The 25816-nt window shown below is 47.1% G+C and overlaps 1 protein-coding gene and 1 pseudogene across 4 annotated transcripts in view; both read left to right on the forward strand.

Annotated features, from left to right (window-relative positions):
- The first annotated feature begins 5933 nt into the window (after positions 1-5933).
- The window catches only part of LOC147884895 (methyltransferase C9orf114 protein), a 78682-nt gene continuing 58799 nt past the window's right edge, over positions 5934-25816 (forward strand). For all 4 annotated transcript variants that reach the window (XM_087397108.1, XM_087397107.1, XM_087397109.1 and 1 more), the window contains exons 1-4: positions 5934-6999; positions 7103-7150; positions 8071-8226; positions 8364-8430. In XM_087397108.1, the coding sequence (XP_087253234.1) occupies positions 6085-6999; positions 7103-7150; positions 8071-8226; positions 8364-8430 (1186 nt within the window). In that variant the 5' untranslated portion in view covers positions 5934-6084. The remainder of the gene's footprint in view (positions 7000-7102; positions 7151-8070; positions 8227-8363; positions 8431-25816) is intronic.
- Positions 17995-20300, forward strand: LOC147884896 (uncharacterized; annotated as a pseudogene).

Genomic DNA, 25816 nt, shown 5'->3' on the forward strand with positions numbered 1-25816 from the left:
CATGGAAATCTGATACCATAGCCATTCTGAACAAGTGTCCTTCCTTGACTCCTTTTCCTACTAGCTGAAATCCTCTAGATTTGTCTTTGATCGTGCATTCATCTCCATTCAAGGTGACTCGGTAGTTGTGTTCCATCATTTGACCTACTGACAAGAGGTTCTTCCTGAGTTTCGAAACATAGAGTACAAATCCTTTCGTAGAAGTGAAATTGTTCATAGGGATAATGCATGTCCCTTGAACTAGATTCGGTGTATTATCTGCTATATAGATAACATTTTTATGACCTTCTAATGGTTTCATCTCTATGAACCATTCTTGAAGATTTGTCATATGAGATGATGCACCGCTGTCGATGTACCAAGGATCCTGATTTGCTTGGTCGACTTGATAGCTGAAATCTTCTTTTGAATTGCAATCAGTGTCTAGATACACTATGTATTGGTCTTTTGCATTTCCTCATTTGCAAGGAACATATTCCCATGTTCATTTGCAAAATGACTGTGACTCCAATGTCCACCACGATGATTTCCTCTTCCGTGGAAATTCCCTAGATTGCTGCTGGATTGACTACCTTGGTCGTACTGCTTCTTGCGGCAATCTCTTTCATAGTGTCCAAACTTATGATAGTAGTTGCACTGAGTGTTTGACATGTTGGTGGATGCATTCCCTCGTCCTTGGAATCTTCCTCGGCTGGAATGATTTCCTCTTTGGTGATTTTGATGTTGTTGAGAATGATGATGCTGATTCGGACTTTACTGATGACTTTGTTGTTGATGATGACCACTTCTCTGGAATGATCTACCTCTACCTCTGCCTCTATCTGAAGCTATGAATGCTTGATCATTGGAATGACCTTTGCATGCATGAATGGCTTGAGTCCTGAGTTCTTTACCAAGTAAAATTGACTAAAGTTATTCCAGTGTCAGAATTTGTCGTTGGATGGCAAGACTCTAGACTATATTCTCATATCCCTCTCCTAATCCATTCAGGATGACTTGAACCATTTCTATTGGATTCATGGTCTATCCTGCTGCTTCGAGTTGATTGTTGTATTCTTCGATTCTAAGTACGTAAGCATGATCGATTTCGTTGCTGTTGCAAAAACTCTGGTTGATTTGTTTTCTCAGTGTGAGAATCTTGGAAGTGTTCTTAGACTCGTAGAGAGCTACGAACATATCCTATGCTTCTTTTGATGTCTTGACAGTGTTGAGCTATCCTGGCATGACATCTTGCACATTCTGCTTGATCAGATGATATGCATACTTGTCTTTCTTGGCCCATTCTGCCTGTGCTCGGGCAATGGCAGGATATGCTACAGGTGCGAAAATTGTTTGTGTAACTGGAGATCCCGTTGCTGGTGCTGTGACAATAGGTGGAGTAGAGCTATCGCTGGCTAGATCATCCAATGGTCTAGGTGTAGATCCATCGACATACTCCCATTTGTTTTGAAGTACAAGAATGGTCTCCATTCGGTATTTCCATGTGCCGTAATTGGAGTTATCTAGCTTAGTAAATGCCTCCAAATTGAGGTTGCTAGTCGTAGACATGGTGCAAGAAATGTATTTAAAGTGTCGTGAAAATAACTATCTTAATCAACTGCAAAACACTAATTGTGGCAAGTAAAATCTGAACTGTCGGTGAAGGTAGAATTGTAATATATAATCCGATATGAATTACAAGGCTTGTGGTGGCAAATGATGCCGGGAATAGCCAAGAGGCTTGACAAGGCTTGAAAGGATGTGCATAATGCCGTGAAATAGCCAAATAGGCTTTACAATGATGGCATGCATGTGTGAAATCAAATCATGTGCTATTGGCCCACTGATCAATAGGTCAATGCCTCTGAACACTCTGAAGCCTATTCACTGAACTGATGAACGTCAGGTTTGAGGTAATGTAATGATGTGAAACCGTATGTGAGCATAGGGACTGAGTAGGAACTAGCCGAGAATTTTGGGCATGGCTTAGATTTGCAACTTGGAGAAATTCAAATCGTCTCCTCTATGGCGATCTAGTCTACCATGATCTAGATCTAGACCAACTATTGATCGAAGAAAAGAACATCAAATAATTTCTTTTTCTTTGGTTCCTTTTATGTGCTGGGTCAGATGCGTCGATGTAGAGGTTGATGTGCGTGAAGGAAGTGGATTTATCATCGACGAGGCTCAAAAGTGTGTGCAAATTGTGCCTAAATGTGCACATGATGTGACGAGCATGTAGAGCACAAAAAATCAAGCGATTTTCCTTTTTGGAGCACCCCCAAATTCTTCTTGAATCAAGAGATACGGTTTGATCTAGGTGGAGGGGCAAAAAGGAGTGCAAATGTGCTCAGTGATGATGTGGCAGTCAGGGGGTCACATGTTGTGATTGTGCCTGTGAAGGGGTGTGCATTTGGGGCAATGTGTGATGAGGTGGCATATGGATTCACATGTAGTGCCTATGTGTGCCTTGCAAGAGGTAACTGTGCCTGATAAGGGACTGCCATCATCTGGCAATGATGAGGTGGCAGGTGATTGATCTAACTCAAGGTCAGGTTGACCTAACCAAGGTTTGATTGGTCAATGCTAATGTAGTAGATGATGTGGCACACTGACAACTAGCAGATAAGTCAGTAATGATGTGGTAGGATAAGGGTGATGTGGCAGTATAGTCAGCCGTGCTAACATGGCAAGATAAGGTACATGCCCTCAAATTCTTCTTGGATCAAGAGATATGGCTTGATCTAGGTGGAGAGGCAAAAAGGAGTGGAAATGTGCTCATTGATGATGTGGTAGTTAAGGGGTCACATGTAGTGACTGTGCCTGTGAAGGGGTGTGCCTCTGGGGCAATGTGTGATGAGGGGGCATATGGATTCACATGTAGTGCCTATGTGTGCCTTGCAAGAGGTAACTATGCTTGACAAGGGACTGCCATCATGTGGCAATGATGAGGTGGTAGGTGATTGATCTAACCCAAGGTCAGGTTGACCTAACTAGAGTCAAGTTGACCTAACCAGGGTTTGCTTGGTCAACGTTGATGTGGTAGATGATGTGGCACATTGACAGCTGGCAGATAAGTCAGTAATGACATGGTAGGATAAGGGTGATGTGGCAATACAGTCAACTATGCTGACATGGCAAGATAAGGTACGTGCCATGTGTATGGAAATGGTGGTGCCATGTGTCAGGTGGTCACCCAAGAGATAAGCCTGCCATGTGGCAGGGGGAGATCAAATGATTGAAACCTGTCAATGCTGATGGAATCTTTATGACGGAATCTTTATGATTCCGATGAGGGAGCCGGTCGTTGATGGAGCCCTTGATGGGATAGTCATGGAGGAGCTTCACTGTGGTGGCCGCTTTGCTTGAGTCGAGACTACTCGTGAGCCGTCGACCTTTGGAGTGTGCTGCTTGGTTGGAGCACCAGCTGTTGTTGGTTGGAGTAGCCATAGAGGTCCGTCATTTAAGGGCTGCCAAGCTCATTGTTGTGCATGGAGTAGGCCACCATGCATGGAGCTTAGGCACCGAAGGCATAGACAGAGCTGGAGCGCTGGAGTGCTAGTAGAGACGGTGGAGGTCTCCCGTTGATGGCTGAGGAACTGCTCGCTTGTAGACGTTTGGAGAGGCTTGGAGGCCTGCCGTTTGGATAGGCTTTGAGCCCGGAGTAGTCGGTGTTATAAAGCAATAACTAGGAGGTGAAGTAATAGCGGGCTGGCGATTCGAAGCCTTGGTCGTTGTAGGTTGGACGTGGGTGATTGGCTGGCTGTGTTGGGAGCTTGGCTGTGGCATAGTGATTGCGAAGAGCCCAATTGGGCTAAGCGTTGCTACAGTCTTTTGCTGAAGGGAGCCACTTGTAAATCGTTGTGTAGCCGGCCGTAGTGATGTGCCTTGTTGGAGCCTTAGATGAGGAAGGCGTTGGAGCCGTAAGTCTATGCAGGCTTGGCAACGTGAACGCGTTGGCAAACAGAAGGTTGACTCAGCGTGTGCTGGCTGGCCGGTGAGCTTCAGACTAGTTGTGAGTGAGCGCTGGCTGAGGATGGTCGTAGTTGTTCATTGCGTTGCATGGAGGGCACAGAAGGTGGTCAACAGTTGCAGATCTGTATATTTTTGGATGTAGTTCTGGGTTCTTATCTTCTATCTCCTTTAGACTTGTCTAAAGATTTGCAACCTCTGATGCACCCTTTTGCTTTCCTTTGTCAAAAAATTTCTTGATCTTGGGCAGAACTTTGCTCTTCCAATTTGCTTAGTTGAGTGCCCTTGCTTGTATGATGCTCTCCCTATCAAATTTGAGAGAAACTATGAAGGAAAGAAATCTCTCTCACAGAACTACTTCTCTCTCAATCTCAATGCTCACTCTTTCTCAAAAGGAGAGAAGAACACTCAAAGACTCTCTTTCTCACAAGCTCTCTCTCTCACAAACACTCAAGAGAAGGAACTAAAATCTCTCAAGAATGAACGAAAAGTATAGACGGAATTATTTTGAGCAAATGGAATTTCTCTCAACGGAAGAGAATCCTCTCGAAGAACACTCAAGAACTCTCGATCTCTCGATCTCTCAATCAATCACTCTCTCTCATACGAATCGCAATGCCTCAACGGAAGGCAAGGGAGCTCTAATACCACGATAAAATATGAAGAGGGGAGAGAAGAAGAGTGGAGATGAGAAGAGAGGGCACAGCTAGAGAGCACACCACAAATGACTAACTGTACACTAGATTTAGTGAAAATGTAGAATATATATAAACCCATTTAGGGTTGGGGTTAGGGCATCTAACCCTTTCCTTTATAGCACTTTATATGTGTTAGTGCTATGCACATGTAATCACATGATGCTGAGCATGGTCTCTCAACACAGCTAACACTATTGCACACAACTAGCATGTATACACTAGGTTGTGAGTGCCTCCTCACAATATTAAGTGACAGAAACAACCAAAAAGTAGTAGTAATAAATGCATACAAGTTCCCACAAGCAAAAATTAAAAACCTTCTTCAAACATTGGAAGAACTACACAACACGGTGCCAAGTGAAATCGATACATACATAGTGAGCGACTGCAGCATTAACTGCCAAAATGACCCAACTAAAAGTTCGAACCTTGCACAATTCATGGCACGTAACGAAATGAAACAACTTATCCAATTACCAACAACCATCCACGGAACTACTATTGACCACATCTAGGTCCCATCCAAATTACAAACAACAAAGCACGGCACAATGTTTGCATACTAGTCAGACCACTTCCTTGTATACACAACCACGCCGATAACACAAGGTGACTCAGGACCACCATGGGTCACAAGCCCAACAAACTAAAACACAACAACCCCTCAATTGTTCTTGCAAAACAAACTACATAGGTTGGAGGTCCACCCTTGCATGCAATAACACCAAGGTAGGCCTGATGGACCTAGTCGAGCCTTGTTCAATCTAAGGTGTATCTCTTCTAAGTGAGAACACACACACACATACACACTTTTTAAAGTAAAAATACACACACAAAGAGACACACACTTTTTTTAAAAAGTAAAAACTTTTGATGGATTATATTACAAGAGTAGCAACCTCAAAACGAGGTAGCCAAAATTACATCAGCTGAAAATATCAGTGTATGCTAGATATACATCATGATCTATGCAGCGCGTCTGCAAGCAATCAAAGAAGAATTGTTGCAAAGAACGCTTAAAAAAGCCAAATAAGGAAAATATAGGATCACTAAAGACTTTACAGTTCCTATCTATCCATAAAGTCCAGAGTGCCCAATAGCGAACCCAAACAAAGAAAAGATGAAACTCCAAAAGAAAAGATGAAACTCCGGTTTGGGTGGATGAAAACCAAAGAGCCAGAAAGAGAGAGAGAGAGAGACACACACACAATTAGATAAGTCAAGTCATGCTCCTTGGCAATGATAATGGCATTGTTAGCTACAAATTATAAAGTCTCTCTCTCTCTCTCTCTCTCTCTCAAAACTGGCAATTCTGAAATCTTTACTTAGAAGAGCTTGTTTGTTCAATCTCTTCTAAGCCTTGTATGTTTGATGGTATATTTCTTCTAAGTGAAGCTCTGTTTCATGGTCTTGGCGAGACGGAATTTGGCGACAAATGAACCTTAACATCACCCTCGCTTCTGCTGGCGATGACATCGTTGTTAATTTTCACGATGAGCCCGACATCCTTGCACGTTTCGACGAGGACACCAGCACTAGAGCTCCAACGGAGGAGACGCGAAGGAAAAAGGAGGGCTGCGCAGACATGAATGGTTCGGATCCCAAGTACCCCCGTGTTGCAATCTCCAACGAGGAAAAGGCGAGGAGGCGGCGAAAGGAGAAGGGTCTTGGAGGTGATTCTTACACCCAGGACGACGAGGGCGCGAATCATGCGTCGCAGCCGAGTAAGAAGAAGAGAAAGATGAAGTGCTTGAATGATGCCCCCGATCATGACAGGGTCGACTTCTCCAGCAGCGTCGACTTAGCTACTGTGAGCAATGCGAGGGCGTCCAACGAGGTGCTTAATCAAAATGTTGCCAATCTTCATGAGAAGCCCGAGCTCAATGGGGACGTTGCCAATCTTCTGAAATTTAAGGAAGAGAAAAGGAGGAGAAAGAAAAAGGGCGAGCATCCGAAGGAGGAGAAAACGAGGATTAAAAAGGAACAGGATTGCGGAGAGATCGACAGTTCGTTTTATCCACAGGATGACGGTCAACAGAGAAAGAAAAAGAGAGAGCAGAAGAAGAAGACAGAGTCCCCAAAAGATCAGCACAGTGTCGAACACTCGACCATGCAATATGTCGAGCACGCGACCAACGACCTCACAAAGATACAAAAAAAGAAGTCTATGCCGTTGAACGACCTTGGCAATGCTGCAGCTGATAATTGCGTCAAATCTGCAGAAGCTCAATCCGGGAGTATTATTGGGTCGAAAAATCCGGTTTTTGCAGCAGCTACTAACCAGACTGTCAGCATAGCAGTTGCGGGGTCTATAGTTGACAATGCACAGTCACTAGAGCTGGCGACAATGGTAAATGTGCCTGCTTAGTGTTTTCAGAGCCTAGTGTATCAGGGGTCACCTATTTCTTTTTAGTTCAACAGATCTCTCATTTCTTTTTCTTATCTTATCACAGCTAACAGGGCAAATAGCGAGAGCAGCTACCATTTTCAGAATTGATGAGGTATGTGGCAGTGTACTGGTGCGTTTCGTCAAAAGTACTAGAGGCTCTTCTTTCAGCCAGAAAATGTCGAATTGTGGCGTAGTTATGAGATTCGTAAGCATTTGATCAGAATCTGTGTCAAGTACCATGGATCATACTTGCCTGTAATGTTTCCTGTGGCTGCATGGTGATAGCCTTGTGCGTTGACTTATTGTGTTTCCTGTTGCTTTGTAAGTTTTGTATGAAATGCTGTACGGTTTTACCATCGTACTAAGATTTTTGGTGCGACTCTTGCTCCTTCAGAAAGTCAATTGGAAGTTTGCATTTGTGCATATGGACATTTCAGTGGTTAAATGAAATCAACACATGTTCCAAAGTTAATTATAGTCTCTCGTTGTTTGGTTATGACATACTTGCTCTGGATTTTCAATGTCTAACTTCTTTTTCGCTTTTCATAGGGCATTGTGCAGAAAGAAACTAAAATGTCAGGGTCGAGTTTTCTACTCTCACATATGTTTGTGCATTGTTTGGCTTGTCAGTCCTCCTCTATTTTGATCGAAATACGGGCTCTGCCTCCCAAAAGTGCAAAGCGAGGGAGGTACTTTGCCAGTTGTCTAACAGGCTTCGGAATTAGTGCATAACATAAGCATCTATGGATCGAGAATTCATGCATTAGGATTTGGGGTGAAGCATCTATGAACCTAATAAAGGTGTCCACGTGTCATAACCCAGCAACGATTGCCTTCAGTGCCTTCAAATTTTGAATTATTTTATCATTTGTAGTAGTATCTCTTGACAGCCTTGAGCCCTGTAGACTGACTCCTTCCTAGTATCATGCAGCCCTCTTACAAATTGCTTGGCTGGGAGGTTTTGAAGGTATTCTGTAGGATACTGGTTTTGAAAAATTTTGAACCTTCGAGTGCTACCCTTGGCCTTGACAGGTAGTAGTATTTGATGATGGTCAACCAAATAATATGCAAGATGAAGAGGCTGAAGAAAAGGCTGGCGCTTTTATGGTTCGGATTCTAAAGCATCTTGAGGTTCCTCAGTACCTGCGCCGAGCCCTCGTTCCCAAACACAACAGTCTCCGCAGTGTGGTAGTATTCTTTCAATGCTGCTTCTTGCCTTCTATGAAATTTATTAGAATCAGTGATTCGACAAGCATAGTTATGAAATTCTTTGCTCCCACAACTTGCAACTAACAAATGGCATATTAGCTGGTCCGAATCTTCAGGGAAGGCTACCTCCTTTGGATGCACCTCACCATCTTCGAAAGCATGAATGGCGACCGTATCGAGAAGGTGGAAGTAGAACACCAACTTCATGTTCAGTTCGTTGATTGATGTTTTGTTTAATTGATTCTAGAAAATTGTGCAGAGCGAGTTTTGTTTCAAAATGTAAATCTTGTAATGAGCATTTCAAATTGGGATGGTTTTTATAGATGATTTAGCGATTGTGAGCTACATTAATGTTGATTCTATCAAAGTGTGATTAAATAGTTAAGTCAGCATTTAAGTCAGCAAGTGTAGAGCTGGTGAAAGTTCAAGAGCACAAGTAATGAAAAATAAGAAATTTCTAACATTCAAAGTAAGCCAATGAGTTGCACAGAAGGATAACCTACTATGTACATCTACCTTATTATGTCGAGTATCAACATACGAATCTTAATTGAGAGCAATCTTAACCATGATAATCAGAGTCAGCCAACTGTGGCTAGGTAAAGTTAACTCTAGGTTAATACACACTGTATTATGCAGAACTGTAACATACATAAACTTCAACATGTCCCACTCCATCCATTCCGTGGAATGTATCGGTACAGCCCTTCTTAAGTTTCTACACGTTTTGGCTTATCCAAAGCATGTCTTTGAAAGAGGAAAGGTCAATCCTTTGTTGCTCAACCTATAAGGCCCCAAATTGAGGATTGCCAGACTGCCACTTGCATATCTAGGATAGGACCAGGTACATGCAAGTTAGCCTTAGGGCTTAGCTAGGGCCAGGCACACAAGCAGGGTCTAGGACCCAGGCACTTCGGCAAACATTTAGTCGGTAGGTGCCGTGCGGCAGCTGTCTGGTCTGTCCCATGGTGATTGGCTTGACAACCACGGCAGGCAGCTGGCACTGGTAAGTCAGCTTCACTGCCATGAGGCAAACCACATGGTGACTGGCTGACTAGGGTTGGCCTAGGTGCAGGAATCATCCCTGGACACCCGTCTCCTCGTCCATTGCCTTGCATCTTATGAAGACCAACCGGGTGGTTATTGACCACATGGAGAGCACATTTGTGCACTTGACGTCTCCTCATCCATTGCCTTGCATCTTAAGAAGGCCAACCGGGTGGCTATTCACCTCATGCAGACCACATTTATGCACTAGATTGTTCAGTCTGCTTGGGCACCATCTTGATTTGGAAGAGATTTACACGTTGCTTAACACTGCACGCATTTGTTCTTTAACCTTTTGCACTAGTCTCGAATTTTAACTTGCTTTGTTTTATATGTATTGTTAGAATTATTGTTATAATTTAGCAGTGACCAATGTAATGTAATAAGTAGTTTAGGGGCACTTTTCCCTGACTTAGAGGTTTTTCCCCCTAACCACAGTTAGTTCACTAACTACGGTTAGTGAAGGATAAGGTTTTGTCACTTAGACAAAACCTATCACTCTATTCAGTTGTACTCTCATCATCTATTGCAACTATCGTTTTCAGCTCTCTCTCTCTCATGTTCCTGCTCTCTCACTTTGCTCTCTCCCTTGTTCTCACATTTGGTATCAGAGCAGGTTGACCTTGCTCCCAGCTCCTTGCCCAAGCTCCTCCTGCAAGTCGACCTGCCCAAGCTTCTGCTGTTGCATCGTCGCCGTACAGCCGCAGCCCATATAGCTTCCGTACCATTTTCGTACCATTTCGTACAGCCATAGTTGGCTGTTCCGTACATTCCATACACAGGCGCACTCTCTGTCTGTACATTTCGTACACAGGCGCCGTACAGCATGTAGCCTATCCGTACAGTTCGCCGTTGTCAGCCGTACAGCTCATCGACAGACCGTACATCCCCCATACCATCAGCCGTACAGCTCGTCCGCCAGCCCGTACAGACCGTACATTTCGCCAGTCCGTACAGCTGCCGTACGATTGTCTGTACCTGCACGTGTTGACCTTGTCGTTCGTACAGCTCGCTGTACATCACTGTCAGATCCGTACAGGTGTACGGATTTTGACCGTACAGGCTGCGCTATACAGTTCAGTACAGCTGCATTCAACCGGACTGACAGCTCCGTACTGTTAGTCCGTATAGTTTGAAGGTGAAATTGAGTTCACATTTGGTCACTTTGTAGGTGGGCTTGGAAAGTTGCTGGATGGTACCAACTACTCCCTCTGGAGTTTTATGGTACGCAATATTCTGATTTCCCATAATTTGGGGGATTATGTAAATGGGGATGAGTTCCGGCCAGCAAATGTGGCACCTAATACCCCTCCCCAACAAGGAGGCGGCAGAGGTCATGCATAGGATATAGCTGCAGCACAAGTTATTGGTGCAGTTATACCTACCACTCCAGAGCAGAAGAGATGGGATTCACGTGATGCTTTAGCTTTGTCGTGTATTTCTCTTTCAGTGAAAAGATTCATCATTCCACATATCCGGTCGTGCAAGACCTCAAAGGCAGCATGGGATATTTTGGAGAGCATGTATGCAGCTCGGAATGATGCCAGGGTGTCTTTTTTGAAAAGAGAATTGTCTCATACACATGTGGAAGAGGGTGACTCCATGTCAGTGTACCTCACAAAGCTACAAGATTTACGAGAGCAATTGCTGAATATTGATGAGATCATTCCTGATTCAGAGATGATTACCACTACTCTGAATTCTCTTCCTGAGTCTTATCTCAGCTTTCATACCTCGCTGAATTTGTCATTGAGGGGGGGTGCAAATCCTCTCAATTTTCACGAGTTGATAGGACTTCTGTTGCAGGAAGAGCAAGACCAGGAAAAACGTGGCTTCACGAGCAGGTGAACATGCCATGCTTTCAAAATTCAAGCCTAAAGTAAAGGGACAGGCAAAGACTTCAGCAAATCAGCCTTCCAGTGGTTCAGGACAGCCTTCTCAAAAGGCTAAGGGTGATGCAGGTAAGCCCAAGAAGAAGGGAATATGTCATTATTGCAAAAAGCCAGGTTACTACATTGGAGAATGCAAGAAAAGACTTGCAAAAGAAAAGAAAAACAGCTCCGGTATGGCTGTTTCAGATTCAGCTCCTCATGCATCTGACAATGAGCAAGCTACAGCCAACTTTGTGGAGCACGACTATGCCTTCTTGTCTTGCATTTCAGACTCTCAGTTGGCTGCTCCGGATAGTACAGCCACTTGTAATGATGACTCTTATGCTTTTCTGACATGCAGTTATGATTCTTCCAAGGATGCATCAGCTTTCAGTGTCAATGAGACACAAAATACATGGTATTTTGATAGCGGTGCCTCATAGCACATCACTTCCAGGAAGTGTCTTTTCACATCTCTGCATCCACCTCCAGTTGGTAAAAAGGTCACATGTGCCAACAACTCCTCCTATTCAGTTCGTGGTACAGGAGAAGTTGAACGTACAGCCATTGATGGCTCAATATTCAAAATTTCTGATGTCTTGTATGTGCCTGGTATCACAAAAAATCTACTTTCAGTGTCCACTCTTAACAGAGCTGGATTTCATTTTTGAAGATGACAAGTGTGCAGTCCATGACAGAGAAAATGACTATGCCTTGAGATTGTCTGGCACTTTGTTACGTGGTCTTTTTCAGCTTGACATGTATGAGAAAAGACCAGCACATGCTCTTGCAGTTTCCACTCCTATTGCTGCTATGCAGAATGCAGAGTTATGGCATGCCAGATATGGACACATGCATTATGGCAGCTTGATGACGCTTCAAAAACATGCCATGGTTGATGCATTGCCTCCTCTTGAAACACCTCCTCCACATGCATGTGAAGGGTGCATTCTTGATAAAATGCATAGATCTCCTTTTAAGAAGGATGGATCAGTAAAAGTTGTTCGAAAATTACAGCTTATCCATAGTGATGTCTGTGGTCCCATGAGGACTCCATCATTGGGTGGTCATCTTTATTTTGTCACTTTTATAGATGACTAATCCAACTACACTTGGGTTTATGGGTTGAAACGCAAATCAGAAGTGTTATGGTTTTCAAACACTTTGCAGCCATGGTTGAGAATGAATCAGGACTCAAAATACAGACATTACGCACAGATAGAGGAGGGGAGTATTTGTCTGCAGATTTCGATGCTTTTTTGAAAGACAAGGGCATTGTACATCAGCTTACAGTGAGGCTAACTCCTCAGCAAAATGGCAAAGCCGAGAGGAAAAATCGTACTGTTATGGAGATGCATGCTAAAAAGCAAAAAATTGCCTCACAAATTTTGGCTTGAAGGTCTCATGTGTGCCAATTATGTTTTGAATCGGGCACCCACAAAAGCTTTGAAGACCAAGACTCCCTATGAAGTTTGGCAAGGGAGAAAGCCTTCTGTAAATCATTTCCATGTTTTTGGATGCCTTGCATATGCTCATGTGCCCGTTGAGTTTCGGCATAAGTTGTCTGATAAGGCAATCAAATGCATTTTTGTTGGGTACAGTGCAGAGAGCAAAGGCTACTGTCTCTACAGTCCTGTTACAAGTCCTGTTACACGCAAGATTATTGTCAGTAGAGATGTTATATTTTCAGAAAATTCAGCTCACACTCAAGCTGAATTTGATTTGCCTTCTTCTTCCGATGATGTCTTTGAGGGGTTACTACCCATTGCCTTGGGTTCCCCTGCTGATATATCTGATGCAAATCAGAATTTTCAGATACCTCCACATGCTCCGATTCAGCCACAGGATATCTTACCACCTCCACAAGCAGTGGAAGAGGTTGTTCAGCAAGAAATTGCAGATATACATGCAGCAAAAACAGTCCCAAATTGGCTGTCACAAACTCTCAGGGAGAGTAAAATTGATGCTCCATTACCTGGCGGAACTCGGAGTGCAGTAAGGCATGGGGGAGGTGCTCTTTCAGTTGAATCAGCTTATGCAGGTACTCTTCTTGATGAGGAGGAACCTGAGACATTTGAAGAGGCACAGGATAATGTGCATTGGATAAATGCCATGCACGATGAATTGCAGTCCATTCAGAAAAATCAAACATGGGAAGTTGTCGATTTGCCACCAGGTAAACGTGCCATAGGTACACGGTGGGTTTTCAAAGTTAAAAGGAAGCCAGATGGAACCATTGATAGGTACAAGGCAAGGCTGGTCGCAAAAGGATATGTTCAGAAAAAGGGCAGAGACTATGAGGAGACTTTTGCTCCTACATCCAGAATGACAACCATCCGGTCAGTTATCGCCATGGCTGCAAATTTTCAATGGAATGTTCATCAGTTGGACATAAAAACAGCCTTCCTAAATGGAGACTTGTTGGAAGAGGTTTATATCAAACAACCTCTAGGCTTTGAAATTTCAGGAAATGCACTTCAGGTATGCAAGCTGAATAAAGCTTTGTATGGGCTGAAACAAGCCCCACGTGCATGGTATGCCAAAATTCATGCCTTTCTGACCAGAAACAGATTCAACATGCAGGATTGTAAGCCCATAGCTACTCCCACGGAGCCGGGGCTGAAGCTTACAATGCATGAAGCAGGTGAATCATTTGATGTCACACTCTACAGTCAGGCTGTTGGATGCCTCATTTATCTTTGCAATACACGACCTGATATTCAGTTTGCAGTTTCTCAGGTGAGCAGATATATGCACAGCCCAAAGACTATGCATTGGCAGGCTGTAAAACGCATTTTCCGTTATTTGCAAGGTACCAAGTCTTTTGGCTTGATGTTTCCGGGGGGGGGTGACTTGCAGATGCATGTCTACAGTGACTCAGATTGGGCTGGAGACTATGACACTAGGCAGCCCACAAGTGGCAATTGTTTCTTTATGGGCAAAGCTTGTATTTCTTGGTTAAGCAAGAAACAATCTATAGTGGCTACCTCTTCATGTGAAGCTGAGTACAGGGCAGCTTTCATAGTGACAGTTGAATGTGTTTGGCTGTGTCGTTTATTTGTTGATCTTCATCTTTCATTGGAGGGTCCTTCTCCAATTCTCAATGATAGTCAGAGTGCTATTGCAGTGGCAAAGAATCTTGTGTTTCATGCTCACACGAAGCACATTGAGGTTCACTATCACTACGTCAGAGAGAATTTGCATGCTGGAGAGATCAGTATGATCTATGTGTCAACACATGACAATGTTGCAGACATTTTCACCAAAGCACTTCCACGTGAAAAGTTTGAGGCATTTCGCAGTGCCCTGAACTTATCTCCTTTTGGTGATTGATCATTTCCTTGTACATGACATTGGCACTGCAGGGGGGTGTTAGAATTATTGTTATAATTTAGCAGTGACCAATGTAATGTAATAAGTAGGTTAGGGGCACTTTTCCCTCACTTAGAGGTTTTTTCCCCTAACCACAGTTAGTTCACTAACTACGGTTAGTGAAGGATAAGGTTTTGTCACTTAGACAAAACCTATCACTCTATTCAGTTGTACTCTCATCATCTATTGCAACTATCGTTTTCAGCTCTCTCTCTCTCTCATGTTCCTGCTCTCTCACTTTGCAATCGCTATGTAACTCCTGTGGTCGCACATGATCATTGTCACCCTAGCTCTGTGGACTTCCCTGCTATCCCCCGCTCAGCCCTCCGCCAGGGCCTCCCGCTACCCCCTGCTACCCTCGCTCAGCCCTCCGCTACCCCCCGCTCAGCCCCCCGCTACTCCCCGCTACCCTCGCTTAGCCCTCCCGCTACCTCCCGCTACCCTCGCTCAGCCCTCCGCTACCCCCCGCTCAGCCCCCCCGCTACCCTCACTCAGCCCTCCCGCTACCCCCCGCTACCCTCGCTCAGCCCTCCGCTACCCCTGCTCAGCCGCCCCGCTACCCCCTGCTCAGCCCCCCCGCTACCCCCCGCTCAGCCCTCCGCTACCCTCGCTCAGCCCTCCTGCTACCTCCCGCTACCCTCGCTCAGCCCTCCGCTACCCCCCGCTCAGCCCCCCCGCTACCCCCCGCTCAGCCCTCCGCTACCCTCTGCTAACCCCCCTCCCCCCCCCGCTCAGCCCTCCGCTACCCCTCCGCCACCCTCGCTCAGTCCCCCCGCTAAGCCCCCGCTACCCTCTGCTACCCCCCCTGCTCAGCCCTTCGCTACCCCCCCCCTCCCCCGCTACCCCCCGCTCAGCCCTCCCTGGGCGCTGCTGTAGCTAACCGCACCCCCCCCCTTTTGCTCCCCGCTACCCCTTCACTCAGCCACTACCCACCTCCCTCCCTCCCTCCTCCTGGGGGGGGGGGGAAAGGGAAACCACAACCACCTTTAAAAAAAAAAAAAAAAATCTCGCCATCTTAGCCTCTCCTCCATCTCCACCTCTTGGCTGCCTCTCCACTTCAGGCTTCCGCACTACCTCTCCACCACCTCGCACTGGACGTGCCTCCCATTATGGGGGGGAACTGGTGCTCCTGCTCCCGGCTGAACATTAACACTAAGATCTGCACCCGCACCCCAAGAGAATGGGGGACAAAGCTAAGAAAGACGAAAATAACAACAACAAAAAAAAGCAAACGACACAACTGAATTTGGAGGATGTGAACACATGTTACAACCGAAGTGGACTCGGGGTAAACAGCAAGGCAAAGTTAGGACCCGCCTCAGCTTCTTCAGCATCTATCTCTACCTCAACCTCAACCTCAACTCCCGCTACAGTGTCAGTTTCGTTTTCAGCTCCAACCTCAGCTCCCTCTATCTCTATCTCTTTTTTTTTTGAGAAAAAGAAGGGCTAATTATATCTTCGAGACAAGGAATACAAGAGACTCAACAGCAATGCTGGAGCACAGGGATAACTCCCACCTGCGAAACTACAAGCCACACAGGGCTAAGCAAAAACTGTTGCAAAATGCTGTCAAAACAAAAAGCCCTAGTCTGGGTCTTCTGAAAACCAGTAAACCGCGAAACCAAAAAAGCTACGGATCCCTGATGAAGTGAATCCTGGAAGTACTAGAAAGTCTTCGAGACAGTGAATCATCAACTGATATGACTCCTCTGAGTCAACATCCAACAATCGAGGCCGACCAATAATCCCTGATGAAGTGAATCCTGGAGATACTCGTAATCCAAGCATGTATGGATCCCTCCTCCGCTGAGCTCCCGTCCATCGTGCCTGCCCGAGGGTGCCAATAGGAAGAGACTTGCCAGCATGAGCAACCACCACCTGACGGGGGGCGAGTCCGCACTCCAGTAGCCCGCTCCACGCACCTGCAGGCCTCAACCCACATGGGGAGCCTCCTGGTACGACAAGAAGAAGTAGAGCCAAAGGAGAAGGGATCCCTGAGGAAGGAGTCGAGGGCCGCCGCCCTGTGGGAAAAGAATCTTCGAGAAAAACTCTGAGTCTTGAGAAGCTTGGAGACCCAAGCAAAGAGGCCACCAGCCGACGCGACCCCTCTGGGTTGTTGTCCAAGGGCCAGGTATTTCCAGCTCCAGTGCACCACTCGCGGCCAGGAGATGCTGATGGGACGAGGGCAGCACAACCACCCTTACGGGGAGGGACGAACTGGACTGCTGGGGGAAGGCCATGGCCGATGACGCCAGGGCAAAGCTGCGAGGAGAACTCCAACTCCGGAAGAGCAGGAGAGTGCAGGGCAAACCTCCTCCCGCCAAAGAAATGCCACCGGGAAGGGAGAGACGCTTCCTGAAAGATGAACCTACTGCTGCTGTGAAGGTGCAAATGTGGAGGACCGCTAGGGCAAGGGAGACAGCTGAAGCCGAAGATACTCCCCTCCGAAGAAGTGCAAGGCCCCATGCCACAAGTGGCTTGACACCTCCAAAAGCCCGAACACCCCCAACCCAGACGCGTTCTACTCCACGGAGAGGGAGAAGGGTGCAAAAGACCAGCCTGGAAGACCACACTGCCACGGGAAGGAAGCCACCAACAAGCAGGCCAAGGCTGGGGATGCGCCATCCTGGAGAGGCTCACGGCTGGACCGGAGCAGGGGGGCAGCCAGTCAGCAGGGGGGAGCACTCAGCCAGCGGAGGGGGCTCGCAGCAAGGCAAGCAGGGCGGCGACCAAGGTGCGAGGGGAGGGCGCGGGGAGAGAAGGGTGGGAGTGGCAGGGTGGAGCCTAGGCAGCGCGCGGGGCGAGGGCAGCAGTGGGCGGGGTGAAGGTCGCGCCTCCCAGTATATATCCTCATAAAATTATTATCCTCTATCTCTATCTCTACTTCGACTTCAGTCCCCGTTTCAGGCCCAGCTCTAGTTCCAGTCTCAGCTCCATCTACATCTACGATCAGTGACATACTCATGCCCATGGCGCCGGTTGTTGTTCCCTTTCCCTCTTCTCCTGTTACAGCTCTCACACAGCTTATGACACCTACTTCCGAGGTGTCATACACTGTGCCGCATTACGCTTCACTCCATAGTTTTCAGAAACGCCGTTTCAGCCTGGGCGAAACGCCGAAACGTTTCGAAAACATTTCCGTCCCCAGAAACGGCGTTTTCGTTTTTTTGTCTTTTCCAGGGTTTCTATAACCCGGGCGCGACCTGTATTTTGTTTCGGCCGCGCTGCGTTTCGCCTGCTGTGTTTCGCCTGTGTTTTCATCCGTTTGGAGCTGCAGCCTGCTCTACCTTGCCCTCCTCTACCCATCTACCTCCACCTCAGCCCTCTACCTCGCCGGCCTCCACCTTTGCCCTGGCCCCTCTTAGCTCTACCAAGCAAGAAGGGGCTGCAGGACCAAAAAAACAGCCTCCACTTCTCGAATCTCTTCGAGTCTCCGACCTCGAATTGCACAGGTAACATGGCTCGGACTCTAGATCCTTTTTGGGAGCATGTGGAGCAAGTGGGGGGTTATGCAGGATCTGGTGGCTCCAGGAAATGGAGATGTGAGTATTGTGGGTTGGTCAAAACGGGGAGTGTCACCCGTGTGAAGGACCATCTTGCTTAGGTTCCAAACAAAGATGTAGGGACATGCCCCTCTGTTCCTCTAGATGTTCGGGAAAGCCTTGAAATGTGGAGGCGTAAGCGTTTGGCCGTTCCCGAAGAGGAAGTATCTACAGCAATGGGTGGTCAAGAGGAAGCTGGTTCAAGTCAAGCAGCAGTAGCAAAGAGGGCCAGAGGCAGAGACACAGGATCAGATTTCTCCTCTACCTCAGTGTCGGGTGTGCATGCAAGGAGGACTCCTTTGCCAGGTGATGTATCACATTCACTAGACACCCCTCCAATAAATACTGTACAAAGGGCTAGCATCCAAGCAGGATTACAAACGCAAGCAATTGCAGAGGCAATTAGGGAGCTCACCCGGATGTTCATACGGTGTGCCATTCCTTTTCATGTGGCCAAGACAAATCAATGGAGGAAGACCATGAGGGCCATCAGCCGCATTGGATGCGAGTGGGATGGCCCTACATCTGAGGCTCTGCGGACACGGGAGCTAAAGCGGGAAAAATCATGCATAGAAGTGCAGCTAGAGCCCTTGAAGGAAACATGGAAAAAGTATGGCTGCACTGTATTGTGTGATGGGTGGTCAGATGTACGCAGGAGAAATGTATACAATGTTTTGGTGTCATGCTGCAAAGGCACTATGTTTTTGAAAGCCATTGATGCCTCCCTCCGAGGTCTCACAGTTACAGGTGCATTTATTTGGACACATATAAGGGAGGCTATAGAGCAAATTGGGCCTGAGAATGTTGTGCAGGTGGTGACAGATAATGGAAGTAATTGTAAGTCTATGGGCTCTATGCTAGAGGATGAATTTCCAGCCATTGTGTGGACCCCTTGTGCATCACATAGCCTCGACTTATTGATTGAGGACATAGGTCAAATACAATGGGTTGAAGCCATCTTTCGCACATGACGAAGCATGGTGAGGTTTGTGAAGAAGAGGCCAAAAGTCTTGAGCATGTATCGGGCCTACAGCACTCTTGAGCTATTGCAGCCTGCAGCCACCAGATTTGCATACATGTTCATTATGCTTGAGAGATTCCTGCGAGTCCGCAGAGAGTTGGTACGCACTGTCTACTCAAATGAATGGCTAGAGTGGGATGAGAGAGAGAGCCCCAAGGCAAGAGCTTTTGTACGTGATGTCATGAGAGAGGAGTGGTGGGTAGAGGTTGAGGGGTTGGTCCAAACTCTCAACCCCATCTACACAGTGTTACGCATTACAGACATGGAGGGCAGTACTATAGGCCTTTTATACGAGTACATGGACAAGATTGGGGAGGCTCTCGACAAGCAAGACTACTTGAGAGCAGAGAAGTAAGTCTTCTCAGTCCTGACCACCCTTGCTTTACTTCTTATCTTTATTTCACTCTTGAGTCTTTACATTGGTCTTGACTCTTGACTCTTGTTTTTTGTCCATTTTTATCTTATGGTTTGATCTCTAAAGGGTTGATGAAATCAAGGCTGTGTGGAATCGGTGATGGGATTGGTTTCACAGGCCGATTCATGCAGTAGCACATGTATTGCATCCTTTGTGGCGAGATGAGGAGCAATACGAGAACGAGGAGCTAGACGAAGGCTTCATGACATACATCGGGAACTTGACAGGTGGTAATGTGCACATGCTGAAATGTATAGAGGATGATCTCTTGGCCTTTCGCAACCAGACGGGAAGCTTTGGTCGAGAGACTGCAAAGCTTCGAGAGACTCAGCTACAGCCTGTCTCATGGTGGGAGAAGTATGGAAATTGTGCTCCCACGCTGGTAATTCACTACCCTTAACTACAATCTACATAGTACAATGTGCATCTTTCTTGTTTCAACTTTCCACTTAGTTCTAACTTCTAATTTCTAATTGTATGTGCATTTCAATAACAGAAACGCATCGCCATTCGAGTGCTCTCACAGGATTGCAGTTCGGGTCCATGTGAGAGGAATTGGAGCACTTGGGCCCTCTTCCATACAAAGAAGAGGAATAGGCTGAGTACCGCTCAGCTAGAGCGGTTGGTGTTTTGTCATTGCAACCTCCAGCTCCTTGAGAGGAATGCCCGACATCCGGAGCCTTCGCAGGTGAATGTGGATAAGATCGACATCAGGAGAGAGAGGTTCATCCCAGAGATCCCACGGAATGAGCGTGATATGTACATCTTGCTTTATGAGGAGCTGACAGTGCCGAGCCACAACACCCGCTGCACCACCCGCTCTCAGAGGCAGAGGGGGGGATCCATCGCTTCCACTTCAGTAGAGGCAGAGGACCACGATCCTACCCTTTCTTCATTTGAGGCTGACTCTCATGAGTTGGAGGAGACACGCGACTCCTCCATGGATGATCTTGATGAGTGATTTTTGGAGCACTTAGGTCTAGGATTTTGTCATGCCAGGCTCCAGCATTGAGCAGCTGCTGCCAGCCACATGGATATTTTTTGATCATGTTTTGTATTTACCATAGTCTATTACATATGGATTATGGATGATGGATCTTGTTTTGTATTGACTCTTTTGAGGCTTGAGCCTTGAGCCTACAGTTGTCATTTCTGAATTTTGATCTATCATTTGAGTCTTTGACATTGAAATTTGAATGATTGATGTGATAAATCATAGATTTATATTGAACTTGAGCAAAGATGTATTTACTATTTTTAAAGCTTTTGTAATGTTTTTATTAATTATATATGTATGTATTAAACCCTAAAACCAAAACTCCGTTTCCCCGTTTCCTCCCGGAGGCCGAAACTCGGAAACGCCGTTTCCCGCCGTGCTCTGCACCCCCGTTTCCGAAACGCGTGGAAACTATGCTTCACTCTCCCCTCTTCCTCTCAGTCAGCCCATCCTCCCACACCCCGTGGGGACTGCCTCACCCATTCCACTCTCATCTCCGTTCCTCACTCAGCCACCGTCCAGTTTTCGGACTCAGTCCCACTCTTTCATGCCACAGTCACCACAGTTTCAGCATGGACATGGGTGGACTGACACACCAGAGGCCCGCGAGACCCTACTCACGGAGATACATAGTTTTCGTGAGCGTGAGATGGAGCTGGCCCGCTTCGCACGGGAGCAGGTCTGCTTCAACCAGGAGCAGAGCCGCATCATACAGGAGCAGGCGGGTCTTATTAAGGGACTCAAACAGGATATTATGCAGCTCCGACAGGAGGTCACAGCCATACACACTGTCCCAGGGAGTACCCCGGTGGTCGAGGCACAGATTGCGAGCATGCAATCTGCTATTGAGGAGACTTCCAGATGGGTTGACGTGGCCAAACGGGAACCCGCAAGGGTCACCGTTTTGGCTACCCTCATGGAGCAGCAGCAGCAGAGAGCCAGTAAGGCTCTCAACATCAGAGTACGCGGGATCCCACGCACTGAGGCTACACCGATGGCAGATGCGGCTGTGTTCGTGACCACTACCCTGGGTGTGGCTGAGCACAGGATAGAGAGGGCATGGCGGGTGGGGAGGATCCCAACTGAGAGCAACCCCTGATCATACGATTTCATGACACTCAGGCACGACTTTCAGCTCTATGACGCAGGTCGGTCGTTCGAGATCAGCCAGCGATCTCTATGGATGAGGACCTCACACCTCTACAGGTTGAGGAGAGGCGCTCTTTGCTGCAGCAGCGGGATCAGGCCCGAAAGGAGGGGAAGTGGGCAGTGGTACGAGAGGGACGACTTCTTACAGGCCCCCGTAGGACACCTGCCCCCTCCTCTACATAGGGAAGTGGGGCAGACTTCTTCCTCGGTTGATCCCTTTCAGAGCTCTATCACGGAGTTCTTTTAGCTAGATCACATGGACCCCAACGAGATGAGGCCTCGACATGACCGTGACCCGGAGCCCGTGACCCGACAGCTTAGACAGAGGGTCGACACACAGATCACACTTGGAGACATCCCCTCCTTGTTTAGAGTTGGAGCCTGACCGACGGGGGTCACAGTAGCCCTGGTTAGACGTAGAGCTACGACAAAGAGACGTGCCCGGACCGCACCTCTGAGTGGCTGACAACACTCTATTGCCGACTCCATGCCTCCACTGCCTCATCCATCCTGATATCTTGCTGTTGCTGGGGATGATGATGATATTGATGATGATGCTGAGATTGATATATAGTCGACCACCGACATGACTATGTTGTACTTAGGACTTAGTACTGCCATTCTGCATTTTTGGCATTTTGCATTTTGCATTGGTATGGACGCTCGTTTAGTAGCTCCACTACCACAGCTCGTTGTATCAGGATTTTCACAGTCTCATAGACCCATCGGTCTTCCGAAGACTTGAATAAACTTTCTTTCTTTCTTTCTTTCTCTCCCTTGTTCCCACATGTATGTGCATGGTGATTTTGTTAGAAATCGACTAACAGAGGGTAGGCATAGTGGAAGACTGATAGAATAGCCCAGGAGCTCACACAGTGTGTGTGGTGGATGTGGAATCACAAATTTCTTAAACTTATGTGCTTCAAATAGATGTGCATACTCATCAATAGACAATGATCCAGCGAGATATAGAAGCTACGAAAAGAATATATTTCCGTCCAAAACAATGGACACGATACAAAGATAGATCCAAAGTCCCACCAGAGCGTGGTCCTTTGATCTTACCACCACGCACTTCTACTATCTGCTGGATTTCTCTAGAACTTCAGCCCGCGTGCTCCACCTCAAGGTATGTAGACTCTGCGTCCTTTGACCTCAGCACATTGCTGCCCTAGAAGACAGCCAAGGCTCCAGCCCTAGTAGCAGCAACTCTTCCTTGCTTTGCCTCCTGGATGTAGGCTCAAAGGTGAGGGTGGTGCTGCTCCTTCTGCTCCCAAAACTTGCTGGCTTCTGGATGAATTGTGAGGCTCGCCTTATATAGGCCCCAAGGGCCCTCCGAAATGGCCGACAGGTCCAGGCCTAAATGGCTGACTTTTCTGCCCCCAAAACCGACCGGGGGGCTCTCAGTTTCAGGCCCTTTTGCAGGGCACTTTGGCCGTCCTGCTGGTCGGTTTGCTGCCTGACCTGGTCGGCCTTTTTAGGCCTGCTCCCAGGCCCCAAGGGAGGCCTATATAAGGCCCCTCCCTTGGGCAGTACCAAGGCTAGGTGGCTGGCCTTCCATAGCCACCACCCCAGCCCCCTTTTCTGCTGCAACATCTGTCCCTTGAGGCGCCTCTTTGTCTGGCTTTCTCCAGCCCCATACCTTCGCTTTTTTGCTGCTCTTCCGTCACCTCGTGCCAGGCTAGATCCAAGGCTTGATGCCCCAGCACGATCTTCCAGTTGTCCCCCATCATAATGAGTCAATAACTTGGAGTCTTTCAGGCACCATGCTCTCAGGGTCTGTTTCAACCCGTCCTTCCTTTGGAAAGGTCCGCAGCAAAAGAACCATCTTGAGAAATGAAATCCCAAGAATATCTCCAGATAACTTGGACCACGAACTCTCATTGAGCTCTCAAGTAGGTACTCTTCCGGCTTCACTACACCTTGTCCATCACCTTCCAGCAATCTGTGCCCGTGATTTGAAGAAGCACCCACACTTCCCCTTCTACCTTCGAAGAAGGCCCATTCCTTCCAATCTCTCATTACCTGAGACATATGAAGAGCAGATTCTCCCCACAACATGCTATAAAGGCTTTAATTAAGAATATCAAGTACATAGCAGATCGTCGTACTGCCTGTGTGCTTGCTCTGAAAGCAAACCATGCACCTCATCGAGGCACATACGAATAACCTGTGCAATCCTCTATTGCTGAATTACAGCAACCATCTGAACGTGAAACCCTAGGGCATTCCATGGAATCCACCCTCGTGTCAGTATCAACAGCCATGCACTTGGAAGATTGCAAGCACTCCATGCTGTCCTTCACCTTCACAAAGGTTTCTAACTCCCCCTCGGCCCACATCTCAATGTCAGACATCTTCATTGTGGCTTCTAGGACGGCATATCTTACCTCCGTAACCATGGAGATGTCACCAAGAATAGTTCTTCGATTGCCACATTAGCTTTGGCTTTTCTGTCACCATCTGAATGAGTCGAACTCCTCCTTGTTCTTCTGACCCGCCTTCTTCTTTCTACAATCCTTCACAAAAGGACCTGGCATGTCACAATAGAAACCCTTTTTCTTTTGCTTTCTTTTCTTGGAAGTGTCCTCCTTATCTCCAGAGTCATCCTTCTTGGGCTTGCCACCGTTAGGCTTGCCCTTTCCTTTGCCAGCGTTATCCTTTGTCAGCAACGCCTTGTTATTGTTGTCATTGTTGTAGAGCTTCTCCCTAGCTTCTTCTTGGAGCAGTAATGGACCCAGCTTCTCAAAAGTCAGAGGTTTGGTCCTCTGTCTTGCTGTCATAGTCGTAACGAAGCTTTTGAAACTTCGTGGAGTCTCCTCAGTACCATCAAGGCCAACTGGCACGAGTCCACCTTCTCACCAACAGACGCTAGTTGATCCCTCACCACCTTGACCTTCGTCAAGTGGTCATGTATCGAATCTCCTTCATCCATATCCAAGTTGTAGAGATGCTGAAGAAGCAAGATCCGGGATGTGTTATTTGTCTCATACAGATCCTTCAGAATGGCCCATGCCTCTACTGACGTGTCAGTCATCAGGATGCGAGGAAGCACAGAGTCCGCGGTAGTCCCTATGATCAACGCCAGGGTGTGGGCATCTCTATCTTCCCATGCTTCGAGTTCCTCTCCATCTACTGGTATGAGTATCCTCCCATTGTTGTCCACCACATCCTCCGGCTTCGCCTCTGCTCCCGTTGTCAGTTTCCACAATTTCTGAGCCACTAAATGACTCCGGATCTTCACCTTCTAGATAGGATAGTTAGTCCATCTTGTTTCTGAGACTCTCCAAAGTTAGGGATGGTGGAAGAAAGAACTCGATTGGGGGAGGAGGAAGGGATAGAAGGAACTGAAGAGGCTTGTGAAATTGACATCTCTGCTGCTGAACCACACAACAAAGTCCAAAAAAACAAACTCAACCTTCTGTAGACCAGAACTCTGTACACACCTGACTGAACCTTGCAAGGGCACTATCCTCTAGTCGTGGAAGTTGATTTCCAAGAGCCTTTGAATTAGGGTCGTCCTTCAGCAAGGTCCCTGCCTTCAGGTTCCCACACTTGTGAGCCTCCTACTTGGGCTCTGATACCATGTTAGGAATTGACCAACAGAGGGTACGCAGAGCGGAAGACTAATAGTGTGTATGCTGGATGTGGAATCACAAACTTCTTAAACGTATATGCTTCAAATAGATGCGCAGACGCATCGATAGACAATGATCCAGCCAGATATAGAAGCTACCAAAAGAATATATTTCCGTCCAATACTATGGACACAATACAAAGAGACAGAGATCCAAAGTCCCACCAGAGCGTGGTCTTTTGATCTTACCACGAGTATCTGCCAGATACCTCTAGAACTTGAGCCTGTGTGCTCCACCTCCAGCGTATGTAGATTCTCTGTCCTTTGACCTCAGCACCTTGCTGCCCCAAAAGACAGCCAAGGCTCCAGCCCTGGAAGGGCTCAGTCTGCAGCAACTCTTCCCTTGTTTTGCCTCTTGGATGTAGGCCCAAAGGTGAGGGTGGTGCTGCTCCTTCCGCTCCCAAAACTTGCTGGCTGCTGGATGAATTGTGAGGCTCAAAGCCTCTCCTTATATAGGCCCCAAGGGACCTCTGAAATGGCTGACTGGTCCAAGCCTAAATGGCCGACTTTGCTGCCCC

The sequence above is a fragment of the Dipteris shenzhenensis genome, chromosome 26, assembly GCF_047967505.1.
Source record: "Dipteris shenzhenensis isolate YYH24624 ecotype China chromosome 26, Dip_SZ_1.0, whole genome shotgun sequence".
NCBI lineage: Eukaryota > Viridiplantae > Streptophyta > Polypodiopsida > Gleicheniales > Dipteridaceae > Dipteris > Dipteris shenzhenensis.